The sequence below is a fragment of the Centroberyx gerrardi genome, chromosome 3, assembly GCF_048128805.1.
Source record: "Centroberyx gerrardi isolate f3 chromosome 3, fCenGer3.hap1.cur.20231027, whole genome shotgun sequence".
NCBI lineage: Eukaryota > Metazoa > Chordata > Actinopteri > Beryciformes > Berycidae > Centroberyx > Centroberyx gerrardi.
The window spans coordinates 14194308-14212127 of record NC_135999.1 but is presented as its reverse complement, the minus strand read 5'-3'; the positions used below and the strand labels follow the sequence as shown (position 1 = coordinate 14212127).

The 17820-nt window shown below is 42.2% G+C and overlaps 1 protein-coding gene across 2 annotated transcripts; it reads left to right on the top strand.

Moving 5' to 3' along the window:
* Positions 1 to 4728: 4728 nt before the first annotated feature.
* On the top strand, positions 4729 to 17807 carry prmt9 (protein arginine methyltransferase 9). Of its 2 annotated transcripts, XM_071923397.2 has the most exons (13): positions 4729 to 5073; positions 5427 to 5626; positions 5739 to 5887; positions 6060 to 6296; positions 6538 to 6705; positions 6870 to 6972; positions 7961 to 8070; positions 8377 to 8569; positions 10353 to 10536; positions 13380 to 14115; positions 14287 to 14440; positions 16232 to 16354; positions 17117 to 17807. In XM_071923397.2, exons 2-13 carry the CDS (start codon positions 5429 to 5431, stop codon positions 17354 to 17356), a joined length of 2595 nt encoding a protein of 864 aa, XP_071779498.1. In that variant the 5' UTR covers positions 4729 to 5073; positions 5427 to 5428; the 3' UTR covers positions 17357 to 17807. The 2 variants fall into 2 exon arrangements, with proteins under 2 accessions (XP_071779498.1, XP_071779500.1); XM_071923399.2 differs by lacking the exons at positions 4729 to 5073; positions 5427 to 5626; positions 5739 to 5887 and having other exon boundaries at positions 6199 to 6274.
* Positions 17808 to 17820: the final 13 nt, after the last annotated feature.

The following is a 17820-nucleotide window of genomic DNA, read 5'->3' as shown; positions in this document are numbered from 1 at the left end:
TTAAAAGGTGGGGAAAGAAACCTTTATAGCTGTGTGTGTAAGTTGTGTTCTCTGATCATTTGGACAGTCCTAAAGGAGGAACCAAGCAGGATGGAAGAAAACAAAGCAGAAGAAGAAAACGTGAGTGTGGTGAGGTTTTTTTTTTTTACAATGTAGATCTGTATCTGCTGATTATGATCATAACTGCCAAACCTGTGTAGTGAAAATAATTTCGTTTTTTCTAAGAGCAGAAATGTATGGAAATGCAATTGATACTGAACTCAACAACAAAGGAAACAAGGCAGTCTTGGCAGCCATGTTTATGAAGCTTCTGAAATTCACCATAGCCACAGGTGTGAGAGACATTGTTGCCTGTTTTAGATAAGAATGAACCCAAGCAAACCCCATTCAAAATGTCTCATTTACTGTGTAGGTATTAAATTGAAAAAACAAACCCGTCTTAGACCAACACTTGCTACTAAAATTGTGTCAGAAGCCGTACCAGCAATACAAAGTGATCTTGGTGTTTACCTAGATCAGTTTGTGAGCGTCTCTCACCTGCACTCATTTGAAGAGCCATCTGGTCCGCTCCATGGCACAGAGTGTAGGACATGGACTTTGACAGGCGGACATCTCTGTCCTGGTAGAGGAGGCACAACTCATAACAGACACACACACTCAGCCCTAACTGTACCACTGGTCTAAATATACTCCCCAACCTTGTTCCCACCCTTGTTTGTCTCTTTGTATAAAACTATTGTAGTTTCCCTTAAGTTCAGTTCACTTGTTCTTATCTCTGTATGCTGTTCTCCATAGATGTAATAATAAAGACTTTGCTGAATAACACCTAACCAGAAAGAGGCTCATTTCTTCAGCAGTGGATGTACAGAATAGCGATCTGAATGCAGTTTGTGGTTGACATCAGACCCACTGCAACTAACAGATAACTGACCATTAGTTACTTGGTCCGACAGAGTTTTATGTCAAATATAACAATGTAGGAACGATATCATCCTCTGTATCTCAATCACATACTTATCCTATCTATATTCAGCAATATTTTAAGACCTGTTTTAGATCTGCATTATATAAATAACTTATTTTTGACTAAAATGTCATATGGGACCTGATTATTCCAAGGTCATGATGTGACATTAGGATGAGTAAATGTACCAGAGCAGTTCCACTTTCATTTCTGAGTTTGACAACAGCATTTAAATTGCAAAACCACACAAACAATTGATACGATAAAAACATAAAACCAACTATAGATTCAACACAGCTTTTATATTTTCTCTACAACATTGTAGAGAAAACCATTTACAGAATTAAAACAATACAGGCGGTGCTTTATTTTAAAGATATCATTGGTGATATCTTTTATTAAGGGAAAATACAAGGTAAAGGGGGAAGGAGGTGTCAGGTAGTGGGTTGCAAATGGGTGATGGGGTGTGTGTGTGTGTGAGGAGAGGGAGTGAGCACAGGTGTCAGTGTACTAAGGTTCTTGGCTTGAAGCAACTCAAGTGGACTCCATCTTCTCCTTTTTCTTCTTTTTCTTCTCCTTCCTCTTTGGGGTAAAGAGCTTGATAAACCTCCTCATCATGGAAGACTTCCTAGACTTTTTGTGGAGTTCTTCTCCCACCTCTTTTCCATCTTTCTCTCCAGAGCCTCCCACCTCTGCCTCTCTGTTGGTAGATTTGAGGGCCTCCTTTTCCATCTCATCGGCCTTGAGCTCGCTGGAAAGATTCTGGCTGGTCAAGGCCTCCTTCTCCTCGTTCTGTTCCTTCAGCTTGATCACCAGCTTCTCCACCGCCTTGATCCTCATGGTCTGCTCATGGTCTTTCTTGAGCATTTCCTCCATTTTTTGTTTGAGGGCTTCCTTCTCCTGGTGGAGGGCCTCCTCCTTCTGTGTGGCAATCTCTTTCTCGAGATTTTTGCCAGTGTGCATGCTTCATCTCACAGATCTCGTTTGTCATGGCCAGCTCATAGGCACTCTGGAGATTTTCTTGGCATTTCATTTCTTTGCGGAGCCTTTCTCTCAGTTCCTCTATTTCTTTGCGGAGGTCCTCGTTCTCTCTGCAGAGGAACTCCTCCTCTGCCTGAGGGTTAGGGGCCTGCTCACGTTCTTTCTGGAGGGCCATATTTTCCTTCTCGCAGGCCCAAAGTTTCATTGCCTGCTCCTTCATGTCTTTGCGGAGCTCCTCGTTCACTCGGCGGAGGCACTCCTCCCCTGCCTAAATGTTAGTGGCCTGCTCCCTGAGCCCTTCCTTTTCTTTCTGGACGGCCATATTGTCCTTCTCGCAGGCCTCGAGTTTCATGGCCTGCTCCTTGAGGTTCCTGCGGAGGTCTTCGTTCTTTCGGCAGAGGAACTCATAGTCCTCATCTGCCTTAGGCTCCCCGCGTCTGCTTTTGGCCATCTCTTTCTTGAGTGCCTTCAGTTGATGCTGAAGGCCCATATTTGCGTGTATTTGGTCCTCGTGTTCAGAGGCCAGCTCCTTATAGTTCCGCTGAATTCCTGCCTTCTCTGCCTCACACACCTTCAGCTTCCTGGCTAGCTCGATGGGATCCATGGTCTCCTCATCGTGGAGTTGTTTTTTCCGCTCCATGTCTTGAGGAGAACCTCTAGCAATAATCTGTCTCTAAAAATATCCTGTTTCTGCTCTCTGCTGCTGCTGCTGTTCTCTGCTCTCTCTTCTCCAGGTAATTGCTCACCGCACGACATGAGCCTCTGCCACTGTTGCATGCTGTTTTATGATTGAGTTTTATGATTGAGTATGATTGAGATTTATGACTGTCAGCAGGCAGCGTGATGTCAGTGTAAGCCAATTGGTTGATAAAAGTTGGGAATATTCCAAAGATTCAAAAGATGCTAAATTTTAATTGCAGTGAAATTATCATATATGGCTCTGTCTCAAACGGCTAAAATGCCGCCTAACATAACAGATGTTAATCATGCCCAAAATATCCATGGCTTCTAACCTCGCCACCCAGTTTACGTAAAGCCAACCTGCGGTGTCAGCAGTGTTATTTTTTAACCCTAACGCTAACCCTAACCCTGTCTTTTCGGTGGGAGCAGCAACTCTGTCACATCAGACATGGAAAATCTTAGAGCAGAAATACTTAAAAAGTTCATAATCTGGCATCAGAAGAGAAAAGAAAGAAAGGAAAGAGAGGAAAAGCAAAGTGACACAGTGAGTTCCACTTTGCTGAGTTACACTACTACTACTACTACTACTACTACTACACAAATCGGATCATAAATTAGACCTACTCACGTGTAATCAAGCTATATGGGTCACTATATATAGCAGTGCGTAATGGCTGTGCAAAACGATACAGTGGCTTCTGTGGCTGTTAGTAAGCAGAGAACGAGTCTGACGTTGTCCATGTTTATTGGATGCACACCCGTTTAACCTGGTTTGGACATAAACACCAATCATCATCATGGGCCAGAAAAATCTGACTTGTTCTCCGCTTACTAACAGCGCCACAACAGCCATCATTACGCACAGCCATTACGCACAGCTATATCTTGAGAGCCATAATAGCTTATTGAGTGATTACACATGAGTAGGTCTAATTTATGATCCGATATGTGTGATATTCTTATTTCCACATTACTGTACAATTTGGTGACATAATGTAAACCTGTTTACTCGCACTAATACAGTAGTGACCCATAGGGTGGAGAAGCCTATAGGCTTCTCCAGCCAAGCAAAGACGCCAATGGACTATGCTGTAAGTGATCTCATCTCTCCATGGTCACCTTCTGAAAAATGGTTTATTTTCTATATTCCTTTTTGGTTTCAATTATGAATATTCATCATGGACTGATGTCCTAAACATCCCTATGCTGTCTGTAATTACCAATTGGCTGAATTAAAGAATTGCCTGATCTGTTGGGTGGGTTTAAAGTTAAATAAATTATGTATTAATTACTATGGCTTTAGATAAAAACAAACGTTAACAAAAAGTGCACATTACAGTCCTGAAGAACACAATATTAACACTAGCACTGTTATGTAGTTGGTGACCAACCAATATCTGTTACTGCCCCTAATCAAAGCAGTCTAGAACCGGCCTGCTCCATGCTGCTGAACGGCGCCACGTTATGTGTGGATGTGGAGGCAGTGTGCGCCAGTGATAACGAGGTAATCGCGACATTACAAAAGAGAAAAAATGTTTATGTATGTCCTCTATGCACTGCCGTAGATTCACGTATGAGTTGTAAGGTAAAAAATCAACAGCACTGTAACTTAAATGTTGATAATGAACAGTCACGAAGATTCTTGCATTCAATAGTGGCTGTATACATCCTGCTACCTGACTATTCATAAATAGATAATGCCCCTAGGCCGTTCCAGCGGGCAAGGGTTCTTATGGGCTTGAATATGTGAACTATCTTGGTCGGTAAATGCATCATCTTTGGTTGTACTCCCCCTACTAGGACTTCTCTGCCATTGGCTCCTGGCTCCGTCAGAGGCAACGTATATCCCTGGCGTCCACAACACTGTGCTTGTGTTAAATTCACATTTATTTTAGAATCTGAGAAAAACGGAAACTATTATTCAGCATGTTTCCCTGTCTGATTCCAAAATGAAAATAAGACTAGACCGTGGTTACACATATCTGAGCTACATAAACTTCAGTACAAACGGACGTGTGGAACATTGGGTTACTTGATATGTTTCTCCCCGACTTATTTAGCGCGCGGACACCCAGACGCAGATGTGAAATACATGGTTCTCTGATGAAATGTATTTAACAGTTGTATGCTGTAGCTTGCCAACATCGCATGAATGTAAATAGACCTATTGCAATTTTATTCTACAGGTCGTAGCGCCTGTCAAAACGAGGTGAGCTAGCTTGCTTGCTTACTAACAAACTGAGGAAGGATCGGTCGCTAGTGGCAATAACTGACATAACGATGCTAACAACGTTACTTGACACAAACGTAACATTAGCGTTGTTTTTAAATTAGGAACAACAAGTCACAACAGTGAAAGTAACAGTAAGACAACGGTAACCTTTCCGAGTATCTCGACCTGGAATACCCTTTCAGTTATCCCAGCCCATGATCTAATCCAACACACAGTAAGTTAACATAAGAATTCTTAACTTGTGTAGTTTGAAAATAAGGCAAGTAGATAGAATAAAATAGTATGCAAAGTGAAGTAGCATCTATGCTCGAATCATCCTAGTCAGCCTAGCTAAACTAATAATAGCCAGGTTGCTTGCCAAAATGTCTTTACTAAGTATTGTCATGAGCCATATGAAGAACCCCAGTATGTGGCACCCTGTGTGTTTTTTGTTATTAATTTGTCCTTTTGGTAGCACCTTCAGTTTACCTGGCAAACTTCTCCCATCTGTGTGGATTGTGTTTCATCATGTCTCATTAGAGATTCATTATTTTTTCCTCACTTTGTCCTTTGCCTTGCTTATGTAAGGGATGCCCAATGCCAGTACAAGGCCAAAGCGGGGCAGGAGGCCCCGGCGGCGGCACAGGGAGGACCCTGCCAGGAACGAGCTGGTGTCCAGATCCCTGGAGAGCGCCCAGCAGTGCCTGTTCAACCAAGACTATGGCACTGCATTTGTCCACTACCTGCTGGTCCTCAACCTTGCCCCTGTGTTAAAGGACTTCGCAAGGGTAACGACTGTTTACACTTCTGTACACCAGTGTACTTACATCTATTGCAAAGCACTGTGCACATTTAACTTTTGCAATTTTGGCACATAATGTTGTGACCTTGTCCTTGCAGGAGTCCTTCAGGTTCACTCTCTTCAAATGGGCAGATGAGCTGGACTCTCTGGGGCGCATTCAGGATCTCTTTGACTGTTACGAACAAGCCCTGGAACTCTTCCCTACTGATGAGGTCATCCTCAACAGCATGGGTGAACACCTGTTCAGGTACGCTCCTCCTCTGCATGACGGCAGTATGTATGAAGATTAATATTTTCTGGGGATGCATCACCACTCCCCTTACTGCAGGGCAAAAAACTGTAGCTGTAACTGTTTTTCTAGATAGATTGTCTACTTTAATTTGTGTTGCCTGTGTTGTGCAACTCCTTTTAATGTCCAGAATGGGATTCAGAGATGAAGCTGCTGGTCATTTCCACAAGGCCTTGAAGCTGAAGCCGGACTATCCAGAAGCCAGGGAGAACTTCTACCGTGTGGCCAACTGGCTGGTGGAGCGCTGGCACTTCTTGATGCTCAACGACCGTGGGAGGAACCAGAAGTACCAGCAAGCCATTCAGAAGGCTGTACAGAGAGGCTGCAACACTGTACTTGACATAGGTACTGGCACTGGGATCCTTGGGTGAGATATTTTCATGAGAATTTGGAAACCTGATTATATGTTTTTTATTTTTTTGTAGGAATGTTTTAAGTTATAGTGTGTACTTAATTGTTAAGATCCATCTGTTATAAAGATTGTAGAACTAGATCCTCCAAAATTAGACTGCACATTTGTGTTCAGTCGTATCTGACTTTTTTGTTTTGAATTCTACTCTTTTCTGCATGAGTATTCTTGGTCTTATTTCCTGGTTCTTTCTGTTAAGCATGTGTGCTAAGAAGGCAGGAGCTGCCGAGGTGTACGCCTGTGAACTGTCTAAGACGATGTACGAACTGGCCTGTGAGGTGGTGACTGCCAATGGAATGAATGGCAGCATCAATATCCTCCATATGAAATCTCTGGAGATGGAAGTGCCTAAAGACATCCCACACAGGTAAGAATAATACCTAGAGAAAAGACCTTATCACTGACCCTCCAGGCGCAAATATGTACATCTGTGAATACTAGATAGATAACTTACATTAGTTTTTTTAGATCTAAGAAGTGTTTCTCATGCTCTTCTCATGAATGTTCTTTTGTTTTTTGCTCCCCTCTCAGGGTGTCCTTGGTGGTGACAGAGACGGTAGATGCAGGCTTATTTGGAGAGGGCATAATAGAGAGTCTCATTCATGCCTGGCACCATCTACTCCTACCTCCACAGGTGACTTAAAACACTAAGCACAAGCACAGGGCAGGAGACCTAACTGTGTTGTCCACTGGCCACTGTACCAGCAGGAATACTAATAATAAACAATATGTCAGCAAGCATGAAAAGCTTGAAAAAAGTTAGTATTTGCACACTAAGAGATGACTGACTCTCCCTATTGGGATTGAAGAACATGTAACTGATAAGCATGATGATACAATATATTCTCCACCAGCTGCCTCAATCATAGCTTTTACAGCCTGCTCTAAGCTCTAAGCTTTCCAACCCCGCTGCTGCATCTTCGCTGCCCACTCAGTATACCTAAGCATCTTCCTGTCATATGCCTCATCTTATGACTGTTTGGAGAAGTCAGGGGACAGAGGATGCAAGAGTTATCAGATGAGAAATAAATGAGTGGCCTTGACGGATGATGCGTAGTGCATAGCTGAGGTGGCCCAGTAGCGAGAACGGTTGGTGCTTGGTGCAGTGTGGAGCTCATTATTTCCTGCAGGATTATCAGATGTTTCCCCAAATCTACTGCCATTTGCCAATAGGTATCTCGGCAGGTATGTTGTTCTTTGGACAGACTCGTTTTGCATGGTGACAGATATGTCTAAAGCCCTCTGGACAAGCATTAGTATTTCCAGTGGAGGTCGCTAATTTGATTTTGCCCATGCACATTGGTAATTTCAGTCTGTCATCCGGACGGGAAAATATGTAATTGGAAAACCGTGGTAATCCATGAACTCGCCAGTGTGAATTTGCCACATAACGTCACCCACAGTACAGCAAAACTGGCAAAACTGTCTTCAAGTGACTCTACATCATTGTAACGCCAGATGCAGTAGCCCCTGCACTTTTTTCCACTATTTTCTGTTGTTCTATTTTTCTTGTCACCAAACTGCTTGATTGCCCTATCTCTCTGATCTCACTGAACTTCTTAGGCACTACACTCCTAATCACAAAAGATTTAAGATTTAATGTTCTATTTCCTGTCCTACAGAATAGCCAGAATGAGTTCATGGGACCATCTACGACGGGCCGGGTCATCCCTGCTGGAGCCACAGTGTTTGGTATGGCTGTTGAGTGCCTTGAGATCCGCCGGCATCACAGGTAGGCCCACAGAGTCCAGCTGAACTCTTTAAAGATGACATTTCCTATTTATCTGGTTCATCTTCTCAGACTTTACTAAAAGCACTTTTCCTGTATGCAACTTCTCAGAACAAAACCCCACATCAATTTCCACTCAATGCTTACGTTCTCTGCCACTTCATATAAACTGAATAATGAAAGTTTTACTCAATTACTCATCTTCGTTCCTAGAGAATTAGAAGATCATTGCTTAGCTGGCCGACTCTATTGAGGCAACAATACAAGGTGTGTCGTCCTAGCATTAGATTGCCGTTTCTTTTTTTACAGGCTTTGTGTGTCGGAGGTGGGGTGTTTGTCCATGGCTGCAGCGGGGGAGCTCCATAGCCCAGTGAGCTGCACCTCCGAGCCAGATGACTCCATGGAGCCTTACACCACAGAGAGGCTGAGCAGACTGCCGGGGGGGTACACGCCTCTCACGCAGCCCTTCAGAGCCCTCGACATAGATTTCAACAACGTGCAGGTGAGCAAAGACACATCCTGAGACCAGAGATAGTACATTCAATCTTGGTGAGGGCCATATTGAGAAACTGGAATCAAGTTGAGGGCCAAACATTTATCTGTATCTTATATTTTAATTGAACAAAGCAAATTTTGAACATAGATTCAAAAGTCCCATATAGCCTATTAACATATAGGCTGCTTAACATAAAGCTGTAAACAACATGATAAATGAACGGATGTGCAGTCCGCATGGCATTTTTAATATATTTAACTTTTTACTTGTACCATATAGCTTATTGATATACAGCCTGTGTGACAAGTCTTAACATAACACTTCAATGGGTGTGTGTGGCCCTAAGTCGAGCAAAAAAAGGATTAATTTACTTGACCATATTTCTACTGGTCCCATGTAACGAACATATTGCCTGCCCCACAGGCCTAAATATTACACATCAGTGGCTGCATGGTATTTATTGTTCTGATTTATCAGCTCCCAATGAACACCTGGCACCTTTTCTTTTGTACACGTTAATCAATCATAAGCATAAAGTAATAAAATAATAAAATAAACGGTCAACTTTTACAATGGAGAGACAGTATCTCTCTGCCAGCCAGTACCTGTGTGATAATTTGTTGATTTTCAACACAGAGAATATTTATTCACACATACACAGTAGGTGCTTCCAAAGATGCTCAATACCTGGGTAGCCTGATGGCAGAGCTGTGATACCAGAATACTGGAATAAAAGAGGCAAACTCTGAAACTTGGTTCTATGTGCTGATGTATTGTAATTCATGTGGTTCAATCTGTCAGTATTCTGGCATGCACTCCACATCAACTGCAATACTGAATTATGAGCATCAAGGTCAGCAAATCCTCTGCTAACTTCAGCCTTGAGTGTGTTCACGTATCCCACTCTTAGGAAAATGGTGGTGAGTGCTGGACTGAAAAATTAAGAAGGAAGGAAAGTTTTTTCCTATTGCATTTGGATCTCCCGCAGATGTAGTGACAAGTTACTTTTTATGCTTGAAAAAGTACAAATCCAATCTTCCATCTGAAACATCCAATCTGTCCATTGAAAACTCCCAAAGGCCCACACCCCCATGGGGTTGTATGTTGTTACTCTTGGCTACCGCCCGCAACTGGAATGAGTTGAAAGACTTTGACATTGGATGTTTTTTCCTGTTCTTTTTTTTTTCTTCTTCACAACTCCTTTTAAACATTCTCTCTGAAACTCGAGTTCATTTCCCACTCAGAAGCAACACTGACAACCCCATTATCTCTGCCTTTACTGTTTTGTATTTAAGTCAGTCTCTGTTATCTGAACACCTCTTGCTTGGGCTGATGTCGTTTATCCTTGATATTTATCTGTGGTGATCTCGATTGTTCCTCATTTGTTATCTGCCTATAATGTTAAATATACCACTACTTTTTATTGTAATGCCCTATGCTTGTGTCTGCCCTGTGTTTCTGCCTGTGATTTTCCCCTATCTGTTGTTTTATTTTGTATTACCGTCTTGTCACCTGTTTTTGTGCTACACCGCCTGAGGCCTTTACCTTTCACCAGGTTATCATAAGACTTTGTCCTTAGTTGAATACATTTTCAATAAAATATAATTATTAGTACCTCTAATCTGGATAAAAATACAAAATGAACCCTTATTTATCCAGGCAAGTTGACTTGGAACATAGAACTCTGTACAGCAAAGGTCTGGCGGAGGGGGGGACAAACATTTACTTAGATCTAGCATGTAATTTTATTTAGCTCCGATACTAATGCTGAGGCTCACCTCACCTGTAGGAACTGGAGGGGCTAAGCTCCAGGGAGGTTCAGCGACTGCGTCTGCCTGTCACCCATGAGGGTGAGCTTGACGCCCTGGCTGTGTGGTTCCAGCTGCACCTGGACGAGGAGAGCAGCCTGTCCACTGGACCGCAGGAGGACACCTGCTGGGAGCAAGCCATCTACCCTGTCCAGAAACCCAATGGTAAGATGCTAATAGACATATGCACGTCTGCTAGGAGACACTATATGAGGCAACGGCATTAGGTGACCATTACGGCAACAATGGTTCTCCTGGATGCATCTTTTGTGGAAAGTGTTGATTGATTGCTCTGCACAAAGGAATGGCCATGTTGATTTTGATCCATGTTCAGTTTAAGCAACATTGGCCATCTGTCTCGCCCAAAGCATTTCCCTTTAATTATGACTAATTATTTCCAATGCCAAACTCATGAACAGAGGTAAAGATCAGTCAATGACTACTGTCCCGCCCCCCTTACAATGAATATCCCAAAGCATTCTGAGTTCACAAGTAAAGCAAAGTATAAACAAATCAATTTATTACTAACCCTAAGAGAGCCAAGAGGATCAAAACAGACAGAATCCATAATTTGGACCCCCTTAACAGCAATGATACAATAAAAACGAATAACTGATGGATACATGATCAGACAAAAGTCAGCTGACTCCTCGTTCATGCCATTGGGTGCTAATGATTTTAACTTAAATATCCAAAATGCTTATAATTTTTTCTTCTGGTCTTCACCTCTACGATCCTGAGGGATTCTTTCAATGCCCAGGAACTGTAAATCAGAGGGAGGTGTACTGTTTTCCAGTAACAACATATACCAAGCAACATAGGCAAACAATTATGTATACCACATGAGTGGACTAGCATGTGAACCTTCTTATTGAAGAGATGTGTAAAAGAATCACATTTGAGATAATAGGCACAAGAAACACACTTTCTGCAAGGAAAGTTCCCAACGACATCCAATATTGTAGCAGAAGTTGTCGGTGCATGTGTGTCGGCCCGAACCAATTCATCCTTCAAATTCTGACCTTTTGAGAAGACAAACAAAAGGGGGTCATGCTGATGAATTCAACATGCTGATAAAGTAATCATATTCTAATCATATTTATTTTATCTTCTGTTCAGCTTGTATTCTCAGCTTCCATTTATCATGCATTTCCGAGTTATATCAGAGGAGGGCAGTGTATGTTGTGGGAACTTGCGCTTGCTTTGGTGTTTATCATGAAAAGTCTGAGGAAAAATCTCAAGGCTTGCCTCAGTCACCCAGACTGCATGTATCATCAGTTCAGCTCCCTTGTGAAATGCTTTTTTTTTTAATATATATATATATACGTATGTATAAATATTTCAACATTTGTCTTGATACATTGACCTTCCAGAATTATGAGCACCCTTGGAAAACATAAGCCAAAGAGGATATAAAAACATCTATGGTAAAGGTGACATAATAATTAAGCTGTAAAAGATAGATAATGTTGTTTTCTATTATACAGAAATGATGGTTATATTATTTTATTTTAAAGCAATTGTGCACAATTAGTTTCTTTCCAAACATTTATTCTAAAAATAATGGTTGGCACAGTTATTGACACACATAATTGCAAAGGCAATTAAAGTCCTCCTAAATTTCTATTCAATTACATTTAAACTTGAATACATTTTGATATTTTGTTTTGTCTGTAAGTATGAATTAGGTTTGGCTCTTAAATACTCCGGGGGACTACATTATTAACTAAATAATGTCAGGGCATTGATACTTGGAAGAAGTATTTTTGCCTATAGTCATTACTACTTCTGTACCACTGGTCTGAAGTTTATTTTGGGGCAGGATTTCTGACTATTTCCGTGTTGATCTCTGTGAAAAGTATAAGAGAGTATAGTCTAAAGTGCACCATTTGTTTCTTCATGTACTGTAGTGGCAGGATGAAAGCACATGAGGATTTTGTTCCCACAGGTTCTCAATATCTTGACACTTCATTGCTCAATCATAAAGTCCACAATATGCCAGAGTAAAAAATAACAGTAACTGAAAAATACCAAAATATACCATTGAGACCCATTAAAGGGTCCCATAGGAATAGGCTATACCACCATTTTTATGATATTGAAGGCTTGTAATTGAAGCGGTTATACCAAAGTTAAATGTATTTTTAGCAACACACTTAAAAAAATTAAAGTTAGTTAAGTTAAAAATTGCTTTAGAATAAAACAATATAATTTGGTAAATTTCCAGAGCATTGAATATAAGTTACTGGCTGTGTTTTGTCTTTTTTGTTTTCTTAAATCAAGGGTGCCAAATGTTCTAAAGGGCACTGTACATCTATGCTATGTTTCGGTAGCAGGTCATGCCGCTGTGCACTTGATCGCCGTAGGCAGGCAGTGACACGGTGCGGGTGGTACAGCGGTGCATCATCTTTCAGGCAGGGCTCTACTGCATTTCACAGAGCCACTAATTGGCAAGGGCAGCGTCAAGGGAGCCGCCACCTTACCCGGTGATCACCAACATCCGTTTCCCGGCCGATGCGCCGTGTGCGCCGTGATCGCCTGTGACGCTCTTTAGTGTTCATGAAATTCTTATAGGCAATAAATATGCATTTTTCCCAAATGCCCCTGACAAGCCACGCACTGACATGAAGACATGAACAGATGTTATTCCTTTAGGATTCCTCTCTGCGCCTCTCCCCCCCTCTCTGCACCCGGTCCCCTGAATCTCATTTCTCTATTGGGCTCTCTCCCTAGCTCTCTCTTCCTCTCTCCTTCCCTTTCTACCTCTCCCTCCTTTCCCCCTTCCCCCTCTCTTCCCCTCCAATTTATAAGCATGGCATTGTGAATAATAATGTTATTTGTGTGTGTTTGTATTTATTGTTGCTTTTCTATTTCTCATTTGAAGTTTTTAGTCAGTTTGACATTCTTTGTTACAGCAGGTGCAGAAAGATACTAGCCCATTTATTTTCACCCATGTAGCTCTAGTGAAAGGGGCCAAGTAAATGGTTTCTCCTGTTGTTTCTTCCCAGGTTTTGCCCTAAGACCTAGAGATGAGCTGATTGTCGAGGTCTCCTGCCGAGACGCCTACCTGAGGCTCTGCAGTGTTGCCGTGGTGAGAGATGGGCATGAAATCCGTTTAGAAAAGCGTGTGGATTCACAGTATACCGGAAACCCCATCCCAAACCCAAACCCAAACCCAAACCCAGAGGCAGAACTCTGCAGTGCGTTAGCGTGTCTCCAAACTGAGCAGAATCAAGCCAAAGACTTCTGCATGCTGGAATGTTCAGAAATGGCGCTCCTGAACAACCAGCATTACCATCAGAGTTTTTGCAGCGCGCTAGCCAAGCTCATCACCAACCTGAAGGCTGCACGTCAAAACCAGGGGCGAGGATCAGGTCTCAAATCTGTCGGACTTGCCAGTGACCTCACTAACCCGACCGACTCCGCCGACCCTAGTGACCTGTTCTATGTGCTGGACGTGTCCGAGGGCTTCTCCCTGCTCTCTCTAATGGCTGCCAGCCAAGGACATGTCAAGGCCTACAGCTCAGTGGAGAAGAGTCAGCAGCAGGAGGTCCTGAGGAGGCTGGCCTGCTCCAATAACGTCCCAGAACAGAATCTGGAGTTCTGGCTCAACCACACGGAGGATGAGCAGGCCGTGCTGCAGAGGCCCTCCAGGGAAAAGCTGTGGACCGGCATCATCTTGGACTGTGTAGAGACTTGTGGTCTGATAAGACAGAAGTTGATGGAGAAAGCTTCACTGGCGAGGTAAGTGGAAGTGGCCAAAGTGGGGCATGTTGGTGACACCAGTTTAGGACATGCCAGAAAATGTTGCATGAGCTGTGTTTTTTTGTTTTGTTATGTTTTTTTAGCTGTACTTTGAAAGGAAAAACTTCTATTCTTCTGTTTTGAGTGAAAAGTCTCTATGATCTATACTAGATGTCTACTGGAGGAAGGAGGTCGTATTTTCCCAGAACGCATTGTGGTGTATGGTATGCTGGTGGAGTCAGACACGTTGCTGCTGGAAAGTGCTGTCCAGGGTCAGGAGCCAACACTAGGCTTCAATATTGCTCCTTTCATCAACCAGTTCACTGTGAGTATTCCTACATACGGATCTACTTTGCATGTAAAGATCTTAACTTCCGATCTCATGTTTTATGTAGCCAGTGCAGGGTTTGATCTAGGGCTGTGCCATTGTGCCAGTGATCCCTTTCTAATCTAATATTTTACGCTATTATTTGGCCCCCTCAAAATCTCAGTGATAGAAATATCAACGGAGAATGCACTAAGCATCGGCAGGAGCCGGTGTTTTATTTTCTCTTGGGTCCGCAGGTGGCGCTCTGCCTCTTCGTACTGCACGCCAATGACCGCATTTTGCAGTATCACTAGTAGTAGTGTAACTTTATTAAAGGAAATCATAGAAAAGCACAAAATAGAAATAAAATCAACAGTCAACTCCAAACTTCTTTCTTCATGACACAAGTTGCAAAATCTTCCTCTTGCACGTCTCAAGCCACTCGCATCTCGTATTCTGTCTCATGTTACTGATGCAATAGTCAATATTGACAGTTTCCACAGATGCTGTGTTTGTAAGCTTGCGTCATTCATATTCAAAGGACTGCCCTGTAGAGACAAATATGTTGCCCTGGGGGGTTTGTTTAATATGATTGACACATTGCAATAATGAAAAAGTAAAAAAAAAAAAAATTCCTCACATTTCCTGAAGCCTTCTTGTTATCCCACAAAGTATATACGTCTACAGAATTGAAAGGATAACCTCGATCGACTTTTAATATACATGCCTAATATATTCAAAGGATGATTTTACATCCAGTTTTTTTATCGTTACGTATGGGTTGTTTTTTGTTGAAAAGGTATTTCACTTGCAATACCAAGGTCCAGGACTGTGTTTTCTGTTCCTTGCTTCTCTTTCATGTGTGCTTTCCGGCTGCGTTATAGGAGCTGACATATCCTTTTGAATTCTTTTTCTTTATTTGGTCTGGAAATTGTTGTTGTTTTTTTTTTTCTCGGCATCATGTTTGTGCTCTAATTTCGCAGGCCCCTCACGGGACGGTAGTTTGTTTTAACAGATGTCGTCTTTGAAGCCCTCAGTGGAGGGCACTTTCTAGCACAACTGTCACACAAGAGAACACACAGCTTGGCCCAGGACATTCCTACCTGAATCCATCAGTACACATTACATCAAGCACATCAAACAGCAGGCTCTGAGATCTTCACAACTGTGACAGGGAGGAGGAAAGATTCTTTTGTTCTATAGTAAAGCAACAGTGACACTTTCTGTGCTGCCACTTGATTGCTCCCCCAGCTTTTGAGTCAGCGGCCCAATGCCTGTCTCAGGTTTTGAAGAGTTTGAGGTCGAAGATTAGTTTCCAAGCATTGATCGCTGACTGAGTGAATGCCTGCTGACACTAGCGATGGACACTGATGTGGATAAATATTGGTTTGTAAGAAAGACTACAATTTTGCAGGCAGGTGCACTTTTTGATAATAGCTGGTTGCTTATAAATAGTAGGCAACAGTGCTAACGTCGACTATCAATCATTCAGAATCTGATAAGAGCAAGTCCATTTCCAGCTTCAGCATAACATCTAATACACTGCAGTTCATCCGGCTTTTCTTTGAGTTCTCAACCCTTCATCTAAAGCCTTTGTCCAAATCTGTGCTCATGCCACATTTTCACTGAGCAGAAATTAGCAACTTCAGATTCATGTTCTCAAAACATCCTAGTAAGTCTGCAAAAGAGTGCAAATAATATGTAGCAACTCTCTCAAGATCCCTTTTTCTTATCAATATTGATAACTGCTGCCCACCTGCAGCTAACCGTGTATTTGAATTACTAATCTTGTATTCCCGTCTGCTTTAGGTACCAGTCCATGTGTTTCTGGACTTCTCCACACTGGAGTGCAGGCATCTCAGTGAGTCTGCTGAGCTCTTTATTCTGGACCTTATGGACTCCAATGCCAACTACACTAACAGAGAAGTCAAGGTAGGGCATACATTTGCCTAATAAACATATAAAACCAGCATTTATTCTCAAACAAGTGCACTTTACAGGTGCTTTGGTGGGGAGACTCCCTGATAACACCAAAGTGCTTTGGTAGCGTAGTTTTGCAACTGAGAGAACTGCTGAACAAAATATTATTAATTTATTTAACTTAGCCACTACATATGGAAAGCTGCTTCCTGGCATGTGAGCATACTGCGCACCAACCTGCACCAACCTCGTCCTAAATGTTGTGTATATATTGCAGCCCTATTAGGATTTTTCATATTCATAAAGTTGCCCGACGTACAACAAATTCAAAGCTGCAGCGGTTGCTTTGTCTAGACCATAGACTAAAAAAAAGATCTAGACACGATGACTCATAAATAAAGACTGTCATCTGCAGTTCCAGAGATCTTTCTCATCTCAAATCCCAAGAAATAACAATAATTTTCACTTGTACCTTCTAACATTATACTGGGGTCCTTTATTCAGCACTAAACCTACTATTTAAATTTGCAAAAGTAAAAATGTCTTTCCCAAAACAATTTTAAGAGATTTAAGATTTTACCCCACTTGTGCATGTGTCAGAGGTGTGGTTTTTAAAGTAACGGAAGCAAAACAAAACCATTGACTTATAACAGTAATGGGTACAGACCGCATCAGTAGCTGATGTTCCTACACCCACATGGGGGATATGCCAAAAAGAGTTATATTAGTTATGTCAATGAAATATCTTTTTAAGGCCTGATCTTTGTTCCCCAGGTCCAGGCTACCTCTTCAGGCCGGGTGACGGCAGTCCCCTTCTGGTACCAGATCCACCTGGACCCGGAGATCAGCATCAGCACCCTCAGCCAGGACTCCCACTGGAAGCAGGCGGCGGTGGTGCTGCACCAGCCTCTGGACGTGAGAGCAGGGGACTGGGTCTGCCTCGCTGTGCAGCTCCACAAGAGCAGCATCTCCATATCGGCCCATATACAGAATGAGCCTGGGCCCGGGGAGTAATGATGGAACAGTCCCCTACATTATAGTGTTGCTGCTTGTTTCATTTTCATACATGTCATTCCTAGATCAAATTGAAGCTATTAGCACATAAGGGAGTGCAGTAAATGCCGTACAGTCCCTCTCTGTTATGAAAGTTTACGATTCTCCCTATTGTCATTTTCCATAAGTGTAAAGCTAGTCTTCAAATTTCCAAGTTTTCCCAGACACATGGGATCCCTGTTTTGAGGCTGAGTAGATCCCTACACAACCCCTAAAACCCTCTAACCCCAAACAGTGGGAACCTTGACTAGGTCAGAAGTTCATCAAAACTAAAGCATTTATAACAATGAACCTTCAAGTAAGTTTTTATTTATAAATGTTTGCTATATGATCTTAGGACATTTATAAGTTGTACTTAATCTATTATATTTGTCCCTTGATTATTGAGGCAAGGGCCAATTTAAAAAAAGCATTGTAGCATGAAT

What these genes read in the sequence shown, in the direction of transcription:
- prmt9 (XM_071923397.2), top strand. Translation starts at nt 5,429, where the DNA reads ATGCCCAATGCCAGTACAAGGCCAAAGCGGGGCAGGAGGCCCCGGCGG. An exon ending in TGTTAAAGGACTTCGCAAGG is followed by an intron (nt 5,627 to 5,738) that starts GTAACGACTGTT and finishes TTGTCCTTGCAG; the next exon opens with GAGTCCTTCAGGTTCACTCT. An exon ending in GAGAAAGCTTCACTGGCGAG is followed by an intron (nt 14,116 to 14,286) that starts GTAAGTGGAAGT and finishes GATCTATACTAG; the next exon opens with ATGTCTACTGGAGGAAGGAG.